A 27,683-nucleotide genomic window follows, 5' to 3' on the forward strand; every position below is an offset into this window, starting at 1 on the left:
GAGTTGTCATAGGGCTGTGCACAAGAGGACAGGTGAGGTGTGCTCTCATACCATCTCTTTTCACTTGGTGTTATGTTTAGAGGAGGAATTTGGTTCAGAAAGCACCTGCAGCCTGAGCAGGACTTCTCTGTCTGGGAAGGATATGGATTGCCCAGGCAGAGCATCTGTCATGTCCAGAAGGTGGATGCTGAGCTCTGTGGCTAATGCTGAGTCATGCTGAACTCTGACTTCCCACAGCAGGAATGTGATGCCTTGTGCTGCTTCGTTGCTCTGTGCACTCCTTTGAATAACTGAATGAAAAATTTAATGTTACTAGAGACTTTGAAGACAGGACTATCTGATTCAGAGTTCAGAAAACTCAACTTGATACCTTATTAATATTGAATTGCAGCTGTTTGTGTAGAAAAGGAGACTGGAGGAGAGAAACACCCTTTTTTAAAATCTATTGATTGCCATCAGCTTTCAATATTGAGTATTTAAAAAGTGGTCTGGTTATTTAAAACAAAACCTCTTTCCAGCTAAGTCTATAGCTGTCTTTATGCCCTTCTGTTCTCAGTAAACCTTTCTGTTCTGGCTGGTCCAGCTTTTTTCTAGCAAGCTGTGTTTTCTAAGCTGTCCAGCAAGATAGTGTCTTTATTTTGATTAGCCAAATGAATTTCAAAGCATTCTTAAATTGCTGAGGACTTGTTTATGTGTAAATTTGCACTGGTTTAGTGAAGTTTTTTTAATTTTTCTCTAGGATTTACTTCTAAGTTCTTCCTAATTAGGATTAGCTAGAATTAATTTAAAAAATAGAAATAATGCTAGTGAAAAACTGAGTTTCTAACTTAACTAAAATCTTTGACAGCGTACAGTTTTCAGAGTCAGAAGATAATGAAAACTAACTGTAGCAGATCAGAAATATTTTGCTGGATGGAGAGAAGTTTGCAGTAATCAGCTGTAGAGTAGATTGTGCATGTAAGTGATTTTTCATACTCTAGTCCATGTGAAAACAAGGTGCTTTCAAGTAAGCAGCTTGTATAACTATGTAATAAGGAAATAATTCTTACAGTTGTGAAAACTGACAAGCACAGGAGCTAAAACCCTTCCTTACATCTGAAAAATTAATAATTACTTGTATCTACAGCTTTAGATTACTAGTAGATACAGCTATGCACCAGATTTACAGGCACTGGTGCATTTTTCTAGTGTGCATATGAAGTATGGAATATCTCTGTCACCATCACATTAGACATTAACCACTGAGTTAAAAAACTTTCCATATTTGAAAGACTTGCTTGTGTAACCAGTTTGCTACTGTCTCCTGACAAAAATGCAACCTACAGTTTATCCTTAAATACATTGTATTTGTAGAAATACTTTTTTTGAAGTACTAATGGTGAAGCTGGGGTTTGTGCAGTTTATTTTGTCTGTTATGTTTTAACTACTATAATGATGAATGTTTTAAGTACAAACCAGGTGCTAGCACAGCTCTGGGTTCCATGTTACACACAGCAAGCTGTATTTTGTGGGTGGTATCTCACTACTGTGAGAATTTAATGAACTTTATAGTCTTAAATTTATTTTTAACTTTCAAGCTGGAGAAGTTCAGCTTTTTGTTGTTGTTTATCAGGCTTGAGTCTACCAATTTGCACCATCTGATTCATTGTGTTGTAGAAACTAACTGTTGTATCAAGATGTGCAATTTAGTTCTGATTAGCAGGGAAGCTAATGGTGTCAAAAGTTATTGCTTATTCATGTTGTGCTGCCTGTCCTCATTTCAAGTAGCTAAAAGTCTGTAGTTTTCTATGCTGGTTTTCCATGAAAGCAATTATAGCTATGTAAACATCAACAAAGATGGATTGGACATTAAAATGACTGAATATTTTGCATTCTTTGGAGGATATTTCTCAAGACTATTCTCCTAGGTATAATTAAAGTTACATTACTTCATATAAGTAGTGCTTGTCAGTTTTAATATCTTAATTTATTTGCTGGTACATGAATCACTGTTGGCTTTCTGAGTTTCAGCACCATGAAACAGAGTGATATTTCATCCTAGTGGAGAAGAATTACATTTTATTAATGGTTTTAAACAGGATGGTTGGTGAATTTTCAAAACTTTTCAGAGACCTACATTATTCTAATGTAAGTAGTTCCTTGTAGGGAATGGTTTAGGAATCAGTCTGTAAATCAAAGTCTCATAATAAATCTAACCTGACATGCACCATAACTGCAGTTAGGAAATGCAAGTTACATGAGTTCTGTTCTAATCAAATGCTATTCCATGGAAAATATTTGCTGGAAGAATGTTGGAAATTGTGTGGGGTATCTGTTCAGGCTACTGAAGAGTCATTATTAAATACTAATTTTCTTTATATCTAACAACTAAATGAAAATTATTGTATTAAGAAGTTCCAGTGGGTAACTTAGGCCTGGCTTGTACCCAGAATCGTCTTTCTGGGTCTTTTTGCCAGCAGCATGCTGCACATGTTGGTCCAGATGTCCTCTGTACTGAGCACTGCAAGTTTGAGGGGAAAATGGTTTTTTATTAAACTAATTGCTGATCCTTCAGGGCTCTGCCCTTGACCCTGATCAGTTTGCAGGTCACTGGTACTACATGGGCTGGGAAGTGCATTTACTGGAGTAAGCAAATCCAGTAAGAAAAGCAGAGTTATTTATTTTGGTCATTGGGTAATGACAACAGTTAATATGAGCTATAGGAGCTACATTGCCCAGTGACCAATAAAAGATCCTAGGGATTTTCAGGACTTCCTGTTGTGCAAAATAAAATAATTTCTCAATCCAGTAGCCAAGATTTCCATCTAACATTAGTGCTATGATTTGATGCAAAAATTGCAAGGCAATCAAGATTTCTTAATGCTTGCTGTGCCATGAGTTTGCTTTCATCTTACTGGCTTTGAGAATGGTATCCTAGCACGTGGCTCCAAGGCAGCTCTAATGGTTGGCCTGTCTGGAGTAAAACTTCAGAGGAAAATCTTGCAAAAAGACATGCAATTACTAGCTATACTCTGCCAGTTTATTTTATATTGTACTTTATCAGGCTTGTATTAGTTCTTTGGGTAATCATTAAATCTTCCTAACTCATGCTGCCATTGCTGTTTACCTCAGTGCTGCCAAAATCTTCTGGCACATTTATCAGATTGTGTGAATCCAGCAACTACATTTCTTGAAATAAAGGTGTTCCAGGAGAGTGACTCCGAGACTCCTGCTCTGCTTTAGTCAGGTCCTCTTCAGACAATCCTTACTGTTTGGATCCTAAAGTCATCTCATGCCTTTTCATAGTGAGACTGACTGTTGCTCAGCAGTGCTTTATGCTGTCTTGAAAGTAGACAAATCGACCATTTTCAAGAGCTGGAACATTAGTGAGTAGGGAATGAGGTGAACTGTGGGAATTGTTGGACAAGAAATTACAGAAATTTACTACTTTCTGATAGGTAATGTACAATGTGCAGCAGAAAAAAGAATCTCAACACAATTTTGCATAGCTTTGTAACATGGAAATGTTGGTTCTATGTGACTGCACTGTTGCACAGAAGATGTGTCTTAATCCCCAGGGTGCTGGCAGCCCTGACCACACTTGCACAGTGATCTTTAAGATCAGTTGAGGTTTGGAGATAAGCCTTTTTTGTTGCTATGAGAGCTACAATTCTTTGTGCCCTGATACCACATACTGTATGTGATAGGTACTGTTATCTTTGGTGTCCCTGTTTCTGTGACAGTGTAGCATGACTGCAAGATTAGAAAAGAAGTGCTAGTTGTGTTTGAGTGATGAAGGAAAAACCAATCTGAAAGGTTGGAAGGAGCTGGAGCACTGCATCCTGCCCACTTGGAAAGCTGTCTGTGAGAACCAGACTTTCTAGAGAGGTGAGAATCCTCAGGAAAATATAACTGAAAGTAATGGGGTGCAGAGAATAAAGCAGGAAATAAGAATAACTCCTGTGTTTGCTACAAGGAGTGTTACTGTCCCAGAGAAGGTTTGTTCTTTAAAAAATGAAACTTAAGTAAATCACCAATCTCCAAATGGTATCTTCAAATAAAATTGTGCTTATTGTTCCTTAATTGATGCTAGAAACTTGGCAGGATGCTTCTGTTGCTTGCCTAGAAAATAAACTTTCATATCTGTGCTAAAAATGCAGACCTGTCACTGGGGGAGTAACTTTTCAAGCCCTGAGAAAAGCATTTGAGTAAGTCTCTTGCTGTCCATTGCAGGGTGCTAGCCAAAAACTTCATAAATTATCTATAATGTTTATGATTGCATCTTCCAGCTTAAAAATATGTGTGAGTGGGGAGGAGGAAAGGGCTCGTGATTGAGGGAAGTGATGAAAACCCTGCCTATGTCATACAAGTGGTGCTAACTCCTGATCTGAGTGTATTGGGTGTATCCTGAAATGTATCTTCTGGCTTAGTTTTGCTGAAAAGGAATCCAGTTGCCTGCCTTGAGGCAGCTCAGCAATGTGCATCAAACCCTGGTAAGTGATGGGGAGGGGTTTGCTTCCAAAGTTCACCTTTGTTTCAATTTTATGTTAGTGTAGATGGGCCAGAAGACTTTCAGATGAGCAGCTGGAGTTTGGTTCTGCATGAAGTTGTTGACCTTTTGATTAGTTGCTAGGATTTTCAGAATAATTTGTTTCAATAAGCTGGTGTGACAAGTAGTTAGTGAAGCACAGCAAATATGTCCCCCAAGCATTAAAAAATTACTTAAGCATAGATCCCTTCTTCTCAAAAAAACCCCACAACTATCAGGACTTAATTTTTACTTGCCTTCTGGGTTTAGTCCCTTTTGGATAAAACCTGACATTTTAAAATTTGTTCTCAGAGGGCTACAGAATATTTTTTTTTAAAGGGAGGCAGTTGTTAGCAAAAGCTGAGTTTTCACATAACCATATCCCTTCAGGCTGGAACTTGCTGGATTTGCTTTTATTAAAGCTGATGCTCACAAATTCTTTGCAAGCTGCAAAGCTGAGCACTTAATTGCTTTTTTGTTGGGTTTTACCTCTTCTGTTAATACCTCTAGGACTGTGGAGCTCATGTAGTCTCATAAAATGGGAAATGAGCATGTCTTTTCAGAAGAGAGCTGTAGTATATACCTTCTAGGGCAAGCTTACTTCTAAGAACACCCAACAGGAGCTGCAAATGAGACCTTTGTTGTCTTATGCAGTGGTTACTGTGTCTTCGTGTTGGCAGCTGCAAACCTGGGATTAGCTGAGGGAGAAAGCAGGAGGGCGGGAACAAGCCGCAGCTCCTGGTCTTGATTTCTTAACTTCCAAGTGGCCTTGAACCCTTCCTCACATTAGAGGATTTACTTCTGACTAAGGAGAGCTTCTTGGGTGGTGTTCCCTGAATGGGAACAGAGGAGCCATTCACACAGTGCTCTTTAGAAAGATTTGGTGAACTTCCTGATGTTACCTTAAATTACCTCTTATTTCTGCCTCCTGATGCTAGTGGATAGATTTTAAAAGACGAATATGAGTACAGGGTAATTTCAGATATATTTGCATCTAATTTTTTCATCGCGGTTAAATTTGGCAGAGTGCAACTGTTCTCTTAATACTGTGAAGCGAGGTTTAGCTGAATAGAACGTAAGACTGCGTTCTATTTTTTTTTTTTAATTCACCGAGACACCAATGCACAATGTTTCCACCCTGACTAGTCCTGAATTTACTGCAGGCCCTGATCCTGCACTACGCTTCTCCTGAAGGGACCCTCTCCCTCCCGCGGAGCTCCCGGGCTGCTGCAGCAGTGCAGCAGCTTGCAGAACCGAGGCATTTTTGCAACCAACCTCTAGAGCACTGTTAAAATAGCTTTAATGTCCCACAGAGAGCCTTGTGAAGCTCAGCAAATAGCGCGCTTTTTCTCCCTTCATGTAAAAGGGAGGGAATCGGCTCCACCCTGCCCGCAGGGCTGCTCTGGCTCCGGTCCCCGCGGCTCCTGCTCCCCCGGCCCCGGCGGCTCCGGTTCCCCGCGGGGCCGCGCCGGCTGCGCGCCCCCGTGTCCCCGCAGCGCTACCTTAAGGGGCTGGTTGACATCAGCCGAGTGGGCTGGGCGGTGTGGGTGGGATTTCCTGTGCTGGAGGTCAGCTGCTCCCCGTCCCTCTCCCGTTCCCTCCCCGCCGCCCGGGTCCCGCTCGCCCCGCGCCGGAGGGTCCCCGCATCCTCCCGGCTCCCTCCTCTCGGGTTGGATTTACATAGTGATGTGTAAACTACAGGATGCCCAGCAGCACTGGAAAGAGGTTTAAACCTACTAAATACATCCCTGTCTCCACAGCAGCTGCCTTATTAGTGGGTTCGACTACTTTATTTTTTGTTTTCACGTAAGTACCGCTCTGGCGGAGGGGGGGGCCGGGCGGGGGTAGGTGGCTGGGCTTGACAGCTCCTCCAGGCCCTGCCGCTGCTGGTCCCACTCCTTGCCTGTCTCCTGCTATCCCTTCCCGGCTTTGGTTTGCGGAGGCTCTTTAGTTTTCCGTATCATAAAATGAGTCTGACAGTCAGATCCACCATTTCATGGCACATAAACCCTATCAGGCTCCTGCAGCTGCCGGCTGTGGAGATCAAAGATGCCAATGAAGCACAGCCCCCCACTCTCTCGGCTGTGCGAGCAGGGCTGGTGTCTGGGAGAGAAATGCATCCCCAGCCCCAGCCACCCTGGTGCCCAGAGCGTGAATCCAGCCTGTGTTTTATCTGGCCAGGGTCTCATCTGGTTCAGGAGAGAGAGATGGCCTTTTCCATGAATCTCTCATGTGTTTCAGGGTTTATCCTGCAGAGCCTTTTGAAGTGGAAGGAATCCTATGGATTCTACATATTTTTATGTAACTGTCCCTAAAAAGCTTGAGGATTTAATGAACAAATTTAGATTTGCTTGAAGAAGGGAGGGGGGAAACTTTTTTGTCTTCCTTATTTCCTCTTCTCTCTTTTCTTTCTCCCTTAAATGCAAAATTGAGTGCTGGGGGTTGGCTTGCAGATCTCCTGTAGTTATATTAATATGTGAGTGGTGTAGTGCTTTGGCTTTCTGTTCCCTCTCCCTTTACCTGAACTTGAGTTATGTGGATTGCTAACCCTTCCTATGCTGGGGTAACAGCAGCTTCCCTGCAGAGGTGCCCTTGGTATTTTGAGGGAGATGCTACAAAAATGTGCTATAAAATGAGCTTTGACTAAGCTACTTTTTTGGGAAGGTGGAAAGATTGCTATTGGATATCATGATTTATTGTATCACTTCTTGTGAAACTCTGTTTTCCTTGTTTTGCCGATTCTGATTTTTAACTGATCTCAGTGAAGCTGTTAGAAGCAGAAGGCTATATAACAGTGGGAGTATGTCTGTGCCTTCATCCTTTTTGATCTGGCTGTGATCTGATTCTCAGTGTTTCAAAACTGCTCATTACTGGAATGGTAATCTTCATGTAGGATTTCAGAATAAAATGCCAACGTTGTTTTGTCTAACCGTGTCTTAAATTGGAAGAGGTTTTGACACTGACTTATGCTCTTGACTTGCTGGGACTGGGTTTCTCATTGCTTGTTTTTAATGCTCTTGATATGAAGTACTGGTAAATCTTTTCAGGACATTATATGGCTCCAGCTGCATGAACTGGTACAAGTATAAGCCTATCATTCATCATTTGGGCATCTAATTATAGTCTGGCGCTCTCAGGCAAACACAAGACAGAAGTTGGCTTCAGTGATGAACTTGGTTGGCACTGGTGTTGTGACCATTCCTTTAAATGGTTTCCCAGTCAGGAAAGAAAAAAAGGGAGGGGGGGGGGGGGGGGGGAGGGGGGGAAGGGTCTTAGTGCCAGCATTTATTTTTCTGCATATTGAGAAATGGATGTATGCTAAGGTTGTTTTGGAAGCTGTATGTTTGTTTTCACATGATATTTCAATGAAGAGCTGCAAATTGCTTAGTGATGCAAGACTTTCCTGGTAACACAGTTGTTATTGGAACATCCTTTTGGCAGCAGGACATCAACTGAGATGTTCGTTTTAGAATTTGTTACTGTACAGAAGAAGCATTTGGCTTTAGTCTGTTATTGAATCTCAGACTTAATTCTGCTTCCTCTGTTATCAAGTGAATAATTATATGCATAATGAAATATTTTTTAGGAGCTCTCCATATTGTAACTTGGCCTGTGCATCTTGAAGTGTTGGTAAATTTTTTGAGGGCTGTCCCAGACATACGTTGCTGCTGCTGCCAAGTCTTGTGTGTAATAAAAGTAACACATATTTGAGCAACTGTTGCCAGGCAGTATCTGAAGTCCTGTCCATTCAAAAATACTCGGATAGATTTGTATGGAATTGCTGTTGGTTTTAGACTTATGTGTAATAAAAGTAACACACATTTGAGCAACTGTTGCCAGTCAGTATCCTGTCTGATGTCCTGTCCATTCAAAAATACTTGCATAGATTTGTATGGAATTGTTGTTTTTTATCCTGAACAGTCGTTCTTTGAATGAGAGCCAGTGGTATGCACATGATCAGTGTCTTTTGTGTGGTGGTGTGTGTGCTTTTCCCTCTTCTGAGCATCTCAATTTTCTTTTTTTTTCTTTTTCGTTTTTTTTTTTTTTTTTTCCTACAGGCAGCATTTTATGTTCTGATGATCTTTGTGTTATGTGTTGTGTTACTCCATGCTGAGATAGACCTGAAGTTTTAGGGGTGTTGATTTGCTCATCTCTTTTGATGTAGATCTCTGCTGAGCAGCAATTGAGGCATGACCTACAATTGCTTTAAGCCAATGTTACTACAGTCATGCTTGTTTGTCATCACACAGAACTTTACTACATGTTTATTAAGTTCTTATCTGTGTCATTGAACTCTTAAGACTTCTATGTCTGCTAATGAGCTAACCTGTGCATAAATACATGAAACTGGTGATGGAAGGGACATGGACATTAAATTTTGGGAGCACGTCAATTCAGCAGGATACTGGGGACTTGAGCAACTTCAGTGCAGTGGAACTGAATAACAGGTTAGTATGTGTGGGAAAAAAAAAAGGAATAATCTTTTCTAAAAACCATTTGTTGAATAGAAAACAATAATCCTTTTAGGGCAAATTTTTCAAAGTGAAGTATAAAAATCAGAGGCTGCCTTGGCTTTCTCCCTAGATGTGTTTGTGGGCTCAAGCCACATGTTATTAGGTGTCTCCTGCTAGATGAAAAGCTCTTTGAACTTGAAGGGTAGGTTTAGCTTTCTAGCAATGCAGTATTTATTTGTAGCTTTTGTCCAAACACCTTTTCTAAACAGTGCACAAAGAGTGTTTGAAATACACAGTATCAGCTGTTAGTTCATGGTGATGTTGATCAGTGGTACTCACTTAATTTGGGAAAATTCCATTATAGATTCTCCTTTATTCTTTTTCCTGAGCTGACTATTTGGTTTCACTGTATCACTGTTTTATTCCTTCTGGTTTTATGAGGGAGAACTAAACTATATAGCTATCAAGATTATTGCCTAAAAAGGCAACTACATATTGCAGTTGTATTATCACAGGCTTTTAATTCTCCATATGTGTTCCTTTAATAATAAATAGAAGCCTGTGAGTAGGTGGTCTAATTTGTCACAGTAGGAAAGTAAACAAACAGTAACTCTAAGCATTATGAAGGAATGTATCAATAATGTTATAAATAACGATTAGGTTAATTTACTTCTGTGAAAAATCAAATGGCATAATGCAGAAACAAATTTAATTAACATCCATCACAAGAATACAGAGTGATTCACTTGTAGCAGACCTAAGTGTATTTCTACCAAATTCTGTGTTCTTCATATTTTCTTATAAGGCTTTTTGGTAGAGTTAACAATTTCACCTATTTCAGTGTTTTCTGGGCTCTTATGCCTTGGACTACTGGCTGGTATGATGTAAACCTTAGCATTTGCATACAAAGAATCTGACTTTTGAGAACTTCCCACCTTATACTTCAGTGTTAGTATATTTCTGATTTTTTTAATACTTACTTTTTTTTCCACATGCCATATCAAGGAATTGCTGGAACTGGTAGGGAGCAGCTTCACAAAGTATACATTCACTGACAGCCATGCAGATCACACTATATAGAGGAAAAAGGGGTGTGCAAAAAGGTCTGCATCAGTTTAATCAAGTGAATTTCCAAACAGACTTCACAAACAGTAATTTCAAGAAGTGTAATTTAGCCTCCTTAATCTTTGCTTCTAGGGGGATCCAGAAAGTTGTCAATACAGGAAATTTCTGGAGGTATCAAAGTTCATTCTTTAGGACCCCCTCCCCATGTTTGTTATCAAGAAGAATATTTTTTATTTCTGTAGTTTAGTAGAGGGAAAAGGAGAACCATCGTTGATGGCATCTTCAGCTGTGGGATGCACAGCTATGTGCATACAGGCATCACAGTGCCATTCCAGTGCCCAATGTAGGTCTAGTTTTAAAGGCAGAAGAGCTTATGTAGTGAAAGTCACTTCTGTCCATGCACCACCATAGCTGTAGTGAGTACAATTTATGCCAGTAGCAACCTCATTGCTATTTTTCCTTGTGAGCAGAGATTAGGAATGTATGGAAATAGGAATGAAAGAGTGTCTCAGCCAGATAAGGGAGGGCCTCTCACCCTTTGTACATGAGTATACAAGCAGTTTTTCTATTTTTAAGATGCTTTCCAATATGCTAGTTGAAAAACTACATGTTTTTCCAAGTATGTCACACATAAATCCTTTCATAAATAGAAGAAATCTCTACAAAATTGTTCAAATGACATGGCAACATAGTTTGTTACTACTGTAAAGTAAGGAATGCTACTGTTCAAAATACAAATAAAATGTAAATTGAGAGACAGATCTATTCAGCAATCTTGGAGTCTGACTTTTGCAGTTCATTATATTGGACAGTTGCTAATTATGCACTTATATTTTTGTGTAAACAACTTACTCTGTTATTAGGTGTTTCTTAGCTCAAGTCAGCTGTGGGACCCTGCAGCATGGGGATCTATGTAAGACCTGTGAAAGATGACCTGGAACAGGCTTCCTGTTCTTACTTTGCTCAGTGCAATAAGCTACAAGGAAACTTTTTAAGCTCTGCAGAGGAAAACCATGAGTTTTGTTTTGCTTACTTTGGAATATGTCTGGAATAAATTAATAAAATAGTACAAACCAAGTTAGAGCATGAAGAAGATGTATACTGCATTGGGGTGAAGTGTCTTAAAGCTGAATCAGTGCTACACTTGCATAACCTGTGCAAAAGTGCAACACTGATTTAGTTTGATATCAGCCAGTAGATAAGACTTTTCTCACTAATCTAAGAGCACTGCTCATTTTGGCTGTGCTGTTACAGAGCTACTATTAGTTGATCATTTGTCAGTGGGAGCTGCTAATGAAATTGAAAGGAAGAAGCATGGGGATTTAAAGAATAATGCTGCAGTTTTTAATGGAAATTCTGAATTAGTGTTCTGCAAAGAACACCATAGACTGTAAAACCATAGTCAGCTTGGATCCTATTTTACCATAGGAGAGAGAAGTTTGGGGATTGTTTCTAGGTGTTTGCAATAATTAATTAAAATGAGTACATCACAATATAGTGTATGCTACATAAATCTTCTGCCAGTTGCCAGTAATCTGTACTCAGAAAGAGGATTTAATTAGTCCTTGGTTGTTCTTCTGCACTTACTAATGCAATTTAGCTAGATTTACTTCAAAGCTGTCCACAGTGCCTAAAATTCTGCACTCTAAAGCTGTTGGGCAGACATTAGTGGGTACTTGGCTCTTTGTTTTTCTCAGGGTGGGTATTGTAGAATAAACTGTACATTAACCTATACTTAGATATTGCAGTGGTTACCATGGTTTTCTGTTTGTGAAAGAATAACCACAGAATTTGTGGACTTCAAATGTGAAATCCTTGTGAAATACCTCTACTGCTGTGTACTGAGATTATTCATTAACATAGAGCAGTGCAGCCAGGTGCAGAAAAAAGACCTCTTGAATTTTAGATCTAAACACTAAAGCAGCTGTTTCCAGTGCACATGTGCACCATTTTGTTATGTACTTTAATATTTTGTAAAGTCACATAGTTGGGAAATGCTGCCCTTTGTGCAAGAGGAAACAAGCTCTGTGGAGCAAGGCAGGCAATATGAAGATGGGAATGCATGAAATACAGATTGTTGTGAAGCCACATATAAAATTGTCATTTTTTTTTTTAATGAAGGGAGGTATTCATAGAGGCTGAATATTTAATAATTCCCAGGGAAATAAGATTTGTATGTGCCACTTTGAAGTGACTACTCTCCAGGAAACTCCTATACATACTCAGACTAAACTAATCACAGAATATTCTTAAATGAACAAATTACTTTCTTAAGTTGGAGAATATCAAAGCAATCCTCAAACTGCATAAATATATATGGGCTTTTATAAATGAAGTCAGACAAAGCCTTGCTCTCCCAGAATTCTTAAAGCTAAATTGACATTTTCATTAGCTCCCTTTCATGTCTTCAGGGAAATAATCCAATGTAGTATCTATATCAACACAATTTAAGTACAGTGCTGGGAATAAAGAAAGCTTAGACATTTCTATAAACAAGTATAATTTTAATTTAAACACAGGTCAGTCACAGAAATGCTTCAAAATGTAAAGGTTCAGCATAAAACTTTTTCTGCCTCCTCTGATCCCAGTCAACTGGGAAAGGCAGGTATTTTCTTACAAGAAAACACTTCATCTTCCCTTTTTCAACCAGTTCAGTTTCAAACACTATTTGGGATTATTTTTGTTGTATATATCCTCCCTTTCATTCTTTTCTCTCATGAGTGAGATCTCATTTTGCATGTTTAGCTTTCTTTGAAGATTAATGTTTGCTCTAGCAATAAGACTCTCCAGATGTGTTATGATCTAATAACCCTGAGCACCAGTGGTTAACCCTTGTCTGCTGTCAGCAGCTTGCTGAACCACCTCCCAGCATTTGATTATGGAGTTTCTTGGCTCCAAGTGCCAGGAGCCATTCGTTATGTTGGTTCTGACTCTCTCAGTGGGGTTTGTATCTGGCATTTGGCTTGGGATCATTGCCTGAGACAGTTCCCCCATGGAAACACAGTTAACTTGACTTCTCCAGTATCCCTAAGGCCCAAGGGTGGGACAGGGACTTGGGGGTGTCCTGATGTTCATGATCATGCAGCCAGACCTGTGCTTTTGACCAGTAAATCAAGCTTTCAATTTCTTTTAATTCTCATTTCTCACTTGCATGGTACATAAGTCTCACTTTATCTTTTCTGTTTGGAGATCTTGCTGCAACCCTTGTTTTATTGCCTGGCCACATGAAAGCAAATTACTTTTCTAACTGGCTGCTTTTTGAATGTAGATTGAGGTTTGTGGTCCGAGTTGGCAATCTAGGTATATTTTTAGGGGCTGTACAGACATTAACTCTGTCCTTGTGCTTACATCTGTGGTTCCTGGAGATCTGTAGGATGTAGTTTGGATTTGGCCTGACAGAACTAATTTTATTTTGTATTCCATGGTGTGTAGTCCTGATGTTGCCCTGCTTAAAAATTATTAGCCAGACAACAAAAGCATGAACTCTTTCCTGTACATGTGCATTTCTGGTTAAACGATCTTGTCTCCTTTCTTAACTGCTATCTAAGTGACAGCTGGATTCCCCATTCTCACAAATTTATTGGATGAGAAATGTTACTCTGGTCCCTAAAACTGCTACAGGTAGAGCCACAACAGTGAACAGAATATGCATGTGAACCTATTATAATGTAGTAATAAAACTTCTAATTCATATACTGCAGTTGAAGCACCTACATCAGCAAAGGGGATTAGTATTTGCCACAGAAATTTCAAAGTGCCAAAGGCAAATTAAGATTAAAGTAACAGGACTTGCTGGGTGTGGCCATTAAATCAATGCTGGTTTGGGTTTTTTTGTTTTTTTGTTGGTTTGTGGGTTTTTTTGTTTGCTTCTTAGTTTAGACTATAGAATAAAACTTGTAGTCCATGTCCAGATATGGAACTATCAGAAAATGGTTTCAAGAAGCTGGGACATAGTATAAGACAGGTGGACACAATGTTGTTTATAACATTCAGAGGGTTGGTTCCTTGAAATAGGATGGTTCTGGTTGTGTCATCTTTGTGTATTTTAAGAAAATGGCATTTGACTGATAAATTAGAATGACAATACATTGGTTAATGTATTGGTATACAGTACAGCCTTCACACGTGTGTGAACTCCAGGCTAGTGTCCTGTGAGCCCCAGACTCAATGGAGATCAGTCTTTGAGAGAGGGCCTCTGAAGATATGGTATATTGTAGAATTTCTTATCCATATAATGTCAGTTTGGACCATCCTCAAGTGCAAGGGAATGTCATGCAGCAAGACTGTTTTGTTTCTTTAACACTTCAAACTGTATGAATGTATTAATGTGGAGATATGTGTACTAAACCTTCATTGTCTGTCTTTAAAAGTTTAATGGTAACATTGTAGTCTTAAAATTTTCATTTGTATGTCATTCCACAATGGCTAATTACTTTTGCCAAATAATTTTTTCTTGCATTGTATTACAAAGGCTAGTGGGATAAAACTAAACATGATTTCTATGGTTTGAGAACTGAAAAATTTATGATCCCTTCTCTAGCCTGCTGTGTTTGATTTATAATTCATATCTGATAAAATAGAAATGCACTTCTGAGCCAGCTATTGTCTCTCCATTTACTGTCTAGGTGGGTTTTTTTTTTTTTAATTCTTCCTTTGGTTGCCAGACCTATATTTTCTTCACTTATTGTTTCCTTCAGACTCTTTATCCTTTGTACTATCTGGCCCTAGGACTTGCATTGACCTTGGACTGCAGAGCTGCTGTAGCAGACCACTGCCATGACCCTTGACTTTTAGCTCAACCTGAATGTGTGGTTTACCCTTTCATAGGCACTTGACGGCAGAAGGAAAGGGAGAAATGGAACGGAGAAATACAGTGGGCTTAAAGTGTCATCATCAACTAATTATAGCCACTCCCCATCTCAAGGAGAGACAGGGTTCTAGTGTTTACAGTCACCCTGGGTCTTCCTGGGCTTTCTGGCTCTTGTGCTGGGCTTTTTTTGGTGTTTTCAGTCTCTCTCAAGAGGTGACTTCCAGATCAGTCAGTTCAGGTGGCTAAGGCTTTTTGCCCAATACACATGCACAGGGTGATCCACTGCTTGTTGTAGCCTCTTCTGAAATACCAGAGTAGAGGAATTCAGGGTTATGAGACATAGTTCAAAATCTAATTTCCTCTGTTGACCTGGGATGGCTTTTATGATTTTATGGAAACTTCAAGTGCTCTCAGTGGGTCCCTCTCTTTATTGTGACTTACACACACTTGGCATCCTCTCCAAAGAGGATAACAACAACATTTCTATCTTCACCACTGAGTAGTTCTGTATTCTTAGTCTGAATTTACTTGATCCAGAAAAGTAAGCAGAATTGGGTCTGGTCAACAGGGGAAGAGATGTATAGTAATTTGCCAGTTGTTGTCCAGCCTTGTCATCTTCTGTACACAGGAGTCCTGTTTAGTGGAGTGAAGCACTGGATCCTGTTTGTTTGTGATTCGTATGTTTTAGTTTGCTTCTTTCAGATGGGTGTTATTTATTTTTGTTGCTTCAACAGCTTCAGAACTGAGGAAAAGCTATTTTGAGTGTAATATCCACTTGGCATTAAAAGAAAATGTCTTTTCTTGCCAGTTTTCTTCTTAGTTCCCCTAGAAATACTTTTCTGTTGGGCTGCTTCTGCCATTGTGTATGTTGTGATGTGTTTTCCAAAACAGCAAACTATGCATGCACAATGGGTGGATGCCTGCATGTCTGATGAGGGATTGATTCCCTTGGGCATACAAGTCCTGCCAAATCTTCAGTTAGAAAATTTAAGGTTTTAATATACATTCTTCAAGTCCTAGTTTGGCCTCTTTTTAAAGATGTTTCTTTGGAGCAAGAAATGATGTACTGTGACTTTTGGGTTTGGTTTTTTTGGGGGGGCTTTTTGGGAGAAGGGTTTAGTGGTTTTTTTTTTGGGGGGGGGGTGGGGATCTTGGGTTTTTTGTTGGGTTTTGGTTTTTGTTTTTTTTTTGTTGTTTTTTGTTTGGGTTTTTTTTTTTTTTTTTTGAGTGTGCTTTTTTTTTTAAATAAGGGAGAGTTTACACTTTTATTGAGATAGTAAATCAAACAGTCTGCATCTAATTCAGACTTCTCCCCTTAGTTCCCCTCTCACTCTTTCTTACCATGGCTGCTTAAATAATTTGATGAAGCTGTAGAGGAACTGTACAGATGGGATGAAGCTCATCTAAAGGTAGAAGCCAACTCTGATGCCCTGATATGCCAATTAAAATCTTAATCCAAAGTTACCATTTCTTCATATTCAAGTGACTGTGTGCTTTGCTCAAATCCCTTGGGAGAGGGCAGTTGGCCCTCCTGGCTGACAGTTCCATCAGATACCTCCATCATCCCCTATGTCCTGGTCTGTACTGTTCTGCAAGAGGACTGTCTGCTACCCAAGGACAAGATGCTGCTCCATAACTTAAAAGTGATAAAAAAATTAAAAAAGTGATTTCCTCTTGGAAATGAATGAATCATTTTGGTTAAAGCCTTAAAGTAGCACAAATATTTTGCTTTAAGGGGAGAGATAGCAGAAAGACTGCAGCCTAAGTTAATTTAGCAAAGTGATTTAGGATGGAAAATAACATGCAATGTTGCTATATACCTCTGCACTTTCAGTGCCATCAACCTGAAATTCCTATCAACTTTTCCAGTGGCTGATAGTCTTGAGATGCTTCTCTTCACAGTTTTTAAATTGGACTTTTTAATTTTCAAGATGTACTGAGCCTACCCTCTGAAAGTCAGTCCTCCTCAATCTGCTTCTTCCATACGCTGAGGCTTAAAAAGATCTTGTTTGCTCTTTATTTTTTTTGAGTTCAGAAAATGGTGATTCAAAGTAAATTTAGTTAACCAATCTGCCCTTGCTTAGTTGGTAGGGGGCAAGCTGGAAAGACAGAAAGGCATAAGATACTCCTGTTGTGAATTAATTTTGTAATGGGCAACCTCAAAGGAGATGTATCTAAGGAAGAAGCTGCAGAGTGGTAAGGGATGCTCTGATTTCCTGTGACAGTAATACAGAAGAGATTTTATTTTCTCTCCAAGAATATAAGAACATTTGACTATTCCTTCCCTTCCTTTACCTGTGATACTATGAAGGCTTTTGAAGGGAAGGTGCTGATCTTTGTGCTGTGGTAGTCTTATCTGGGTTGATGATCAGAAAGCAAAATCCTGTCAAAAGTCAATAGATCTACAATGAATTTCCAAATTATTGGTAGTATTCTACGTGCATATTAGCACCTCCTTTGTGGTTTCTTTTCATTTAACTATGTCTTGGAAAGAGCCTTCTAAAAATGTAATCAATAAATGAACACCAGATGGCTGCTTCATGAGGCACACTTAAAATGCAGTCATGTATTCTTTGTTCCAAACTAAAGAAAACAAAAGAATATAAGGTGAAAGTACCGCATGTTCAGGTACGTTGTCATGGCCTATTTTATATATATAAAAAACCTGTTAAAGCTATTTGTGTTCTAGAGTCCAGGATTCTTTGTCATTCTCCCACAATGTGACAGTAATCCAAACTGCATGTTTCCATGCAGATACTACACTATTTTAGGTACATTATATTTTAAAACATTTATCTGGAAATAAACTGCCAATCTCTACTTCTGGATGAGCCTTAAAGGAAGATTCAGGCACAATAAACAAGACTTGTTTCAGTGACAGTTCAGCATCACTTCACTTGCCATGTATGATCACCCTATCAAGTGCATCCTGCTGCGATGACAGTTTCCTGGAAACTCTCCACAGATCCATTGGAAGTTGGCTGAGCCCCAGCTCCACAAATTAGTGGTCATAAGAGACTGTTTGTAGGTCACAAGTCTATCCAATTTGTAGACTTGATTTGATTCTTTCTTTAATTAACACTTCAAAAAGTGTGTCAGCAGAGTGCCAAAAAGACAAGAAATGATCAGCTAAAACATTTTATTGCAACATATGATGCCATTCCATATACCATAGGAATATGACACTTAGATATGGCAATATTTTTTCTGTTACTTTTGTTCATTTTATGGTCAACACTAATTTAGAGTATTCCAAATAATTTTCAGAACAAATTCTTTGGTTTTGTACTGTTCTCCTCAAATCCTTCTCTTTATCCTGAATTCCCAGAAAGTGCAGTATCTTAGTGAATTTAAAGCCAAAATAATTAACTTCTCCCATTCAAAAAATAAAATTCAGTAAGACTGCTTTCCATGCAGTGTCTGTGGTTGAAAGAGGTCATTGGCAACAATTATGTAAAGAAGTACAATTGTAGTGCAATTGATCCTTTGTAGATCTTGCAAGTAGTTAGGATTAATAAAATCTGGCTGGCTGATTTTTGGTTAAATCATCTCTATCTCCTTTTTTTTTTCTTTTTTTCTGAACTGCTGTTTTTTAAGTGCACTGTATGAGACTTGTCATTCCTTTGGTATTATTGCAAGGGTAGTTAATGTCAGGATGGAAGCTTTAAAGAGCACACACAGTATTTTAAAGGCAGCAGTTTCTAATTTACCCTAGCTGATGCTTCATGTTGTGACATCTCCTATCAAGTTGACAGTTTATGGCTTAATATTTTGGAAATATTCTGGGCAGGTAGATTGTGCCAGGTGCTGGAGCTATCAATATAGAGCCAGCTTTGAGTCTGGACTTCCTAGTGCTGACGGTCCTGCACAGAGCAGGTTGGGTGAATTTGCATTCAGGATTCTCCCCTTACCCTACCCTACTGGGCTGACCTTGCTTGTCTGCCAGGCACCAGCCCAGCCACTCTTGCACTTGTCTCCTTCAACAGGCTGGGGTAGAAAATAAGATGAAAAGGCTCGCGGGTTACGATAAAAGCAAGGAGATCCCTTACCAATTACCATCATGTACAGAACAGACTCAGATTGGGGGAAATTAATGTATTGCCAATTAAAATAGGTTTGGATGGTGAGAAATACAAAAAATAAACACCTTCCCTCTAATAACCCTTTTTTCAGAGGGGATGGGGAATGGTGGTTGTCACTCCGTGGCAGTCCCCTCTCCACAGGCTGCAGGGTGGGTGGGTGGGTGTCTGCTCCAGCACAAGCTGCAGGGGATTCTCTGCCCCAACACCTGCAGCACCTCCTCCTCCCTCCCGTCGCTCAGACCTGGGTTCTCCCGGGGCTGTTTCTCACACTTTTTCCCTCAGTCTGCGTGGGTTTTGCCCTTCCCTACCTCTGCTTTCCCAGAGGCAGCACCGGGCTGGCTGAGGGGCTCAGCTGTGCCCTGCGCTGGGGCTGTTGGAACCGGCGGGAACCGCCTGAGGCCGGCGCGGGGCAGCGCCTCTCCTCACAGAGACCCCTGCAGCCCCGCGGGCAGCACCTTACCCTATAAGCACAAACTCCCCAAAACCAGGGATTTCTACATAGCTTGTCCAGGATCTACATTTATGTGAACGTTTACACACAGGAGAAGGATACTGTGACAGAACAACTATAGTAAAAACAACAAAGAAAAAGCTCTTTGATCTTCATCTTTCTCAGCAGCATCACCAAGGTCAGTCAAGCGGAGAGGAAAATGTTAATTTTTTTTCTGAATATGAACTGCTTGGTTTTCAGTAGCTCCTCAGGAAAATTATCTAATGTGAGAGTGCAGAATGGCTCACTCCAAGTGATGAAATTCCTCAAAATATCCATTGTGATTCTGTGGGTCATGTTAATATGGCTGCTTCATATGTAATTCAAGTTAATGCCATTTGTATGGCTTCCCTAACAGCTTCTCTGTCATGGTCTGGGGGTTGTTGGAGTCCAAACTGGGAGTTTCAAGCACAAGACACAAACATGGATCAGTTCCTGTGCATCTGGGAGCTGCTGGTGAGAATGGGCTTGGTGCTGGCAAGGATGTTCTGTACCAGCTGTAAACTGTCCCCACCAAGAGGTCTGTCTGCAGGGACTGATACTTAACATCAGAAATGAACAGCATTAATTCTGACCATCTTTTTAAAAGCTTTGTTACTCTTGCTAACTTCATGGGAAACTCAGTGCTTTTTTTTTTGTTTTAATGCCTGCTGAATGGTGTTTTTCAGTTACAGAGCTGAGATCTTTAGAACAAGCTTTCCAGACAATATCTGCCTCTCCCCTGTGGCCAAGAATAGTTTAAAAGATGTAGATACTGCATACACTATTATCCATGTAGTAGAGGGACAAAATATGAAACTTTTACCACAGTTTTCTAGGGCTATGGTTGAGTAACTTTGGCAGCTGTATCCTGTTACTGGAGAGGAGAGTACAGAGAAAAGGGGTGATCAGGAATAATAATAATCTTCTGTCGATGTTACCAGAAGTGACTTAGTTAATAAGTTCTGTAAAAAATGGCAGAAATACTAAAGCTTAAGCCTAGTTCAGTTTTTTCTTTTCCTGCCATGAAGCACTCCATCATAATTGTCTTTGCTTATACTACACCTGTCAAAAGATGACACTGTTATGCACTAAACTCAGTAGGTGTGACTGCATTATGTTTAACCCTGCCAGAATGGAGGTGACATGTGTCCATGTTTTAGTTCTTGCCTTGGTCTACCATCTTTTTTTCCCCTTAATCTAAACATAATGCCAAGCAGTAACAAATAAACTGTTTCCTCTTTGTCTAATGTTTGGTAATGTGGTTGTGAGTTATTCCTGTGTTCCTTGTACAGGTATCATCTTGGCACTGCTTTTGCCTGTTGCCAAGGTATCTGGTGGGACTGCCTGGCTTCCTAAAGAAATAAGACTTTATTGTATTAATTCATCTTTCCATTCTTTCCATTCTCATCTGCTAGTTCCATTGCCCATTTCTATCAGGTTCAGTAAGTTTACTACAACACTTAAGATGAGAGAAGAAATTTGGTGCCTGGGCATGGGAAAGAAATCATTAATTATTATTCTGATGGGGGAATAAGTTCCATGTGAACGCAACAGTTATATCTGGACAGATCTCCAAGTTTGCCAGGTTTCAGGTATGATTTCCCTACTGGAAGGATTTCTTTAGTCTCATAAGATAATATTTCTATGAGGATATTGAGGAAACTGATGTATATGTATACAGAGGCAGTATACAAAGGGAAAAGTTGTAAAGAGTGTAAGGAGTGATTGTTGGGGTGGGGCTGATAATTGCACAAGGACACAGGATGAATATCCACAGGAGGGTTTTGTTCATCTGCTCATGAAATCTGTTGTTTCATCTTAATATAGAGGAGTTCTCAGCTCACCTTGCGTAATTAGAAAAAAAACACATTGGGTGTAAACCCAATTGACTGTCCTTCCTTTGCCACTTGAAAGATGCAGGAGAAATACTTTTAATGCCTCTGTTTATTTTGGTACCATATCCAGACTGCTGGAAATATGTTTATAGCACAGCCTAATGAGCTGAGGCTCCTGTCTAAGATTCCAGTGCCTCATAGCTGGACAGAAAAATGTAGTGCTCTCTGAATGTGTTTATGTCAGATTCTGGCTTGCTTTAAGACTTGATGCCATGAGAAACTGCCTATTTAATGCCACCCGAGCTAAGCTTGAGCAGCAACTGTTGGTCAGCATATGATACAGAGTGGTCCTAGTGTGGCATTAGTTTTCTTCTGTGGTACTCAGATTTATCAACACAAGGTCTGTGTTTTGAACATCACCAGTTATATTAGGTAATCCGTATTTAAGCCTGATGACTTCATGGGAAAACATATTAATTTGCTTCCTACCTGTGAAGCACTAATTCCAGGACAACTTGGAAATCTGGCTAATATTTTAGATGCAAGAAACTCGAGTGAAAATAGTGTTATTTACATTGGACTGGAGTTGTAAATCTGCTGTGAGTGCCTGAAGCATATTTATGTGAGGTATAAATTGCTCTTTAACATGCTGATGTGTTTTCTGCCCTCCAGTGCAGTGGTTTTAATCTTTACTTCTCACACTTCCATTTGAAAAGGAAGCACAATGACTTACTGTATTAACTAGAAGACAACTTTGGAAACCATACTTTTTGATAAGAAAGATATTCCACAACAGGGAGACAGATAGTGAAGCTTAAAATAAAATGTAAGATTGTTCTAAAACACAACAATTAAACTGAACATTGAACAGATAATCTTGATAGTTCAAGATTAAAGTTACTGGGTCAGACTTTCTGCTTGAAGTCACAGTTGGTACCCAAATGGTTTAAAAAGCCAGTTTGTCACACCTGTTCTCCCTGCCAATGTGAATATTCCACTGCCCCAGTTATTCACAGCTTGCAAGGAATTTGATGCTCACTCACCCTTTATTCTCCATGCTCAGACCATTGGACTTGTCAGCTCTTTCTTCCTGAAATCAAATTATACTGAAAAGTTGTCGTTCTCTTTCCTTTCTCTCTCAAATCTAAAAGCCCACTGCAAAAGCTTTACTGCAATTAATAGTTGTTGGTGGTGCAGGCAGGGCAGAGTATGGAGAATTTTGCTGCAATGCATCTTGTAAAGGAACCAAACAGCAATGTTTTCTAGTGTGCCTCTGAAAAATGCCTACCTTTTGATCACTTTTAGATCTCCTCTAGAGAACAAGTGAGCACTGGTAATGAACTCTTAAGGCTAACTGGAGAATAGAATTGATTTGAGGTGAGGTGTAGAATAACTTTTCTGTCAGTGTTTTGGCCAGCCCTGCTTAATATGAGTAGTAGTTAAATACTTCTGAATTTCAACAGAGTGTAGGCATTTTTAATGGTTTACAGTTTTTTTAAAACACTATCATACAGCATTTTAACTACTTTTTTGAATTACAACTGGAACCAGTATCTTCTGAATCTTCTGTACTTCTTTCAGTAGGTACAAGAGTTGTTGCCAGGATTGTATTGAATCTTTGAAGCCCAAATTGAATTTAGTGAGTCTGGTTGGCTCATTTAGCTACTTGTTAGCAAAGCATAAAAATCCTACTGGAGCAAACTCATCCTTTGCTTTCAAAGAACATTCCTCTGCTTTATTAGCATGTTGAAGATTGTTTAAGCAATCTTGTTCTTAAGCAATCTAAGTTCTGGGTTTTAGGGGTTGAATATCCTTGCATGTGCATGCTTGCTGACTTTAACAGGCTACTGCCTTGTTGAGGCTTTTTAGTGATAAGCTGTGTGGTGCAAAGGGCTTGGTTTTCCTTGCTCTGCTCTATGCTTCACACTTTTTTTTGCTGATTTGCAGGACAAACCTGCACAGGAGGGTGGAGGAGCCACAGATAAGCTGAATCTGAGAGCTTTGGTCACTGTTTTGAATCTTCATTTGGCCTTGACAGTTTCAGAAGGATGCTCAGGGACTGGGCAGAGAGATTTTGCTCCCTGGGAATGATTCTTGAGAGACCTTCCTTTGAAGTCCTTGGGCAGCAAGAGAGAGCCAATGCTGTTGCATCCTGTTGTTTTTTTTGTTTTTTTTTTTCTGGGGTGAAATATGATTCAGAGTGACCGGAGACAGGTGGACTGTGTCAGAGGTCCAAAAGAAGAGGCTAATAAAAATTCAGATCCTAAGGCTTAAACATTTTTTACACATGCCAAGCTATATAAAAAGCCTGGTTTGTATTAGCTATTTTAAAACATGTTAGAAAAATTAAATGACTCTCATGTCTCTGTTGCTGACCTCGTTCTTTATACAAGCAATTTTATTGATTTAAGGTAATGCAAAGGAGTATTTTGAATTTTAGTGGAACTGATGTCTGTCTTTGTAATTCTGAAAGAATTATGAAGTCTTAAATAAGTAAATAATGCAAAGGTCTGAAGTTGTCTGATACTCAATAAAAATAAGAGATCTGGTTACCATATGGGGTTTTTGCATACTGGGTCTGTCACTGAACAGCAAATGTACACTGCACAAATTTATTTTTTCTTCAATATTTTAACCATTTTCTTGCATCTGGGATACAATAACAAAATTTAAGTGATAAACTAAACTATAGTGATTACTGGTCTCATTCCTCTGGCTGTTTGAGCGACTGATCTTAAGTGGATTCTAGTATGGTTTGAGAACAGGACTGCGGATTTCTGTGTCGTAATAAGCAGCTTCTTCAATCACTAGTGTGTACTGCATGATTTTTATATTCTAGTTACAAAACTGGAAAATGCGTGTCCTCAAGAAGTTGTTCTTAATGAAAAATGCAGTTTGCTTGGCTGGAAGCTTGTCTGGTTTTGTATCTGCTTTGTGGTGAGAAGGAGTAAATACTTGGCCTTGATAAGCTCTTGTGCCAAGTGTTCTTTTGAAAACAAATGAAAAAAATACTATGGCCCATAGTTATCTTCAGTAGTTATCTTCCAGACTTGTCTGGAAAATAAATAGGACTTCAAATTAAATAATTACTCTCCATGGAGGGAAAATTTGTGATACTTCTCTGTTGCTTTGCTTGCCCAGTGCTTCAGTGTTACACTAAAATCTTTAGAGTGTCCTGGTTTGGGCTAGGACAAAACCAGGATGCTGTTGGGTTAATCAGTGAAAATGGTTTTCATTGATTGCTGTGGAAAGAAAAGGAGTAACTGGTTTAATTAAGTCAATGCTGTGTATGTCTAGAAGACTGACTATTGATCTGCATCTTTTTAATTAAAATAAAGACCTTGCAATTTTTGTAAAACCTTGGTTCCTTGCTCACTGGTTTGGACAGAGCTTCACGCATTGCCAGGGTGCCCTACAAAGCAGCTTCACTTGGCAGGCCCTCAAACCACAATGCCTGGGACTGACTGGGATGTGGGCACAGAGAAGTAGAATACAGAGCTCCAGCTGGGGCTCAGAGAACAACTATGGCATGAAGTGACACTTTAATTTTCTGCTCTTCATTTCTCCATTTGAGTAGCAAGCTTGTCTGCAAATCACTTGACTAAAGCTGTAGGAAGGCAGTGTTTGTTCTACATGCCACTTTTTAAACAGGTACTTTCAGAGGGGCGACCCTTCCCTCTGGCAGTTGTAACTCATGAGAAGCCTGAGAAACAGGAGCTCCAAGGTATGATTTAACATCTCATTTTACTGTTTTTAGCTTCTGTTATTTTGCCCTGTCAAAGTAGAGCAGATTCACCTGTCCAAAGTGGAGCTTTCTGTGTTGACGCCTAGGCTTGGATTAGAAGTAGGAAGCTGCCCAGCTTTGAACTGCAGGCATAAAAAAATAGTTGTAATGTAGCCCTGTTAAAAGCAAGTACTTTCGGATGCTTCTCAAGCCCTCTGTCAGTCTTTCCTGTCTCTTAAACTTGCTTTCCTCACCTCTGTGTGAAATGCTTCCAAAAGTAGAAAAACTGAACAAATGAAATATAAACTATTCTAATCTTTCCTGGCCACCTTGGATACTATGTGAATAGGAGGAAAACCACAAAGCTTCAAGCAGTAAAATGGATAGCAACCTTATGCTCTTGAAGACAGAAACAAGGACTGACATTACTAATAACTAATGGTGCCAGACATTGTTCAATGATGGGCAGAAGCTGGTTTACCCAATGCTGCTTCTGAAAAAGGTACCATAACTTCTCCCCCATGGTAGCCCTTTACTCCTTTTGCTTGCCAGCAATAGTCTTCCTGAAGCAAATGGTGCTGGTTTTCATCCAGGTTTGTTTTACCTGACACAGTTTGCTATGTACCAGCAGCAAAGAGGGTTGGGTTGCTCTCTCTGCAATTGCCACTGAAGTTGTCATAAAGTTTTTGTGAAACTATTCCCTGAGTCTCCCTTGTCCCTGGAATCACTGTTCTATCATTTAAATAACAGGTTGCAGTGACAAGCTACCTTAATTGTAATTATCCTCAACACTTGCATTTTAGGACCTTAATTTTTAATTCTGTGAAACTAGCCCTTTGGGTCAAGAATGATGCTTTACACTGGGGGGGTTTATGTGTGCTTAGGCTAAACCAGAATGGTGTTAAAAATATTGTGCCCGTTGGAAACTTTACAGGTTCAGGGGGAGTAAAACCTTAGGATTTGAAATGGGACAACAGGTTGGGTTTTGTGCCAGGCTTTTTTCTGTCCTTATGAAGACCTTCCTAAATTTGGCCAAGTTTTAAAATCTCTACAAAGAGCAACAGGGTTTGTGTTCAGTGGCTGATGGCTTCATCCTCACAGAGCATGGTCTGCTGCCTGGGGAGCTCTGCTACCTGCAGTGTGACTCCCCTGTCCTGTGGAGGAGACGTGGGGCAGAGGGGCACTTCTTACTTCACCAGGTTTTGGATCTTGATGCCATCAGAAATGAGAGCAGAAACATTTAATCTTGTGTCTTCTCAATGCTTCAAATCAGGGATCAAGGCAGGGGAGGGAGGGAAGGAAGGCGAAGAGCCTGAAAGCAGCTGCGTAAGCCTTTGGCAGACCAACTCCTAGTGACTGCAGTCTTAGTTTTTTGAAGAGCACTGTTATATATACTTGGAGCTTTTATCTCTTGACCACTACCAGCTTCAGCTTGTCTCCACTGCAGCTTTCATTGACAGCAAAATGTCAAGGTCCCTGAAAAGTCAGGTTCTGGGCGACAGCTTTATTTTTGGTTCTCATCTGCAAAATCAGACTAAGATGGAGAGATTATAACAACTCCTGGGGTATTATAATGATAAATGCTAATGTTAGCAAAACGTTCATATGAAGTTAATTATAACAGAACATCCCAGAAGGAGAACAATTCTATATTGAGTACAGAATGTGCATAGCATGCAGCAAATATGGCCTAAGGCCACACGTTGGCTGAGTACAATGAAAAGAAATACTTAACAGCTACCTGCTCAGCAAGCATGCTTAAAGTAGCAGCAGCCCTTTAGGGAATAATGGCAATTAAGAGATTAAATTTGGGCCCTCTTGTTACATAGAAGTGACTTTAAAGATTCCTCTAAGTTTTTTTTCCAGCAGTCCAATTTTCTGAGCACTTGCCTTTATTCTGGAGTTTTAACTTTAATGTTTTTTTAATAATATGATGGTGAATATAAACTGTCAGTGTCAAGTTGCAAAATCAAGAGCTGGACTTAGGGCTGTTTTTTTATTAATGTATCAATTTTGTCAGTTGTTAGTTTGAGAAAGATGAGAAACACCATATTGTGTCTGTAAAGAAGAAAAACTTGCTTTGGACTGATTTGAGTTGTTTCAGTGCCTTTTTCCTCCTGTTGAAATAATCACAGCTGATCTCAGAGCAAGGTAGAGATGTTATTGCATGCAAAAATGTGAGGAAAAATACTTGCTTCCCCAGGACTTAAAGTAAGGTCTATTAATCTTAGCACACAGCCTATTTTTACAAATAGAATTATGGGTTTCAGTTTGTTGTGGTCACATTTCTGCAAGACTGACTTGGATGGTTCCATCTCTCACTTCTAAAAATGGGATCGTATGATGTATTAAGCAGTAAGCAGTATCATAAATTTAAATTATATTTTAAGAACAAAACCCGAGGCATCCTTGCATTCTCCATGAATGTTTAATATTTCATAAGTCTGACTCTTTTGCTATCTTTTGTGACTTTATGAGTTGTTTTAATTATTTGAGTTCAAAAATTGGTATTTTTTAATAATTTCAAATAGTTTGGGTGAAAGTAAATTTTTCTTTGAAATAATTTCAAGCATAGCAACTAGTTGAGACAGAAATAACCAGGATTTCAAATTCATGCATGCAAAGCTATTCATAACCTGAGTAAATCAATCTGTGATGGAAGGGGTACTCACCATGCCTTTGTGGGACCATAAACAAGGAGGATATTGTGTCCTAAAAGTTCTACTGAACAGAT

The 27,683-nt window shown here is 39.5% G+C and overlaps 1 protein-coding gene across 7 annotated transcripts in view; it reads left to right on the forward strand.

Moving 5' to 3' along the window:
- Positions 1-6,069: 6,069 nt before the first annotated feature.
- The window catches only part of ZDHHC8 (zinc finger DHHC-type palmitoyltransferase 8), a 104,685-nt gene continuing 83,071 nt past the window's right edge, over positions 6,070-27,683 (forward strand). For 3 of the 7 annotated variants that reach the window (XR_011729595.1, XM_071762663.1, XM_071762669.1), the window contains exon 1: positions 6,070-6,313. Coding sequence is in view for 2 of the 7 variants with exons in the window: in XM_071762663.1 (XP_071618764.1) it covers positions 6,210-6,313 (104 nt within the window). In the remaining 5 variants the exon portion in view is untranslated. The remainder of the gene's footprint in view (positions 6,314-27,683) is intronic. The other 4 variants (XM_071762664.1, XM_071762665.1, XM_071762667.1 and 1 more) reach the window with 3 other exon arrangements.

This window comes from Heliangelus exortis, chromosome 19 (genome assembly GCF_036169615.1).
Source record: "Heliangelus exortis chromosome 19, bHelExo1.hap1, whole genome shotgun sequence".
Lineage (NCBI taxonomy): Eukaryota > Metazoa > Chordata > Aves > Apodiformes > Trochilidae > Heliangelus > Heliangelus exortis.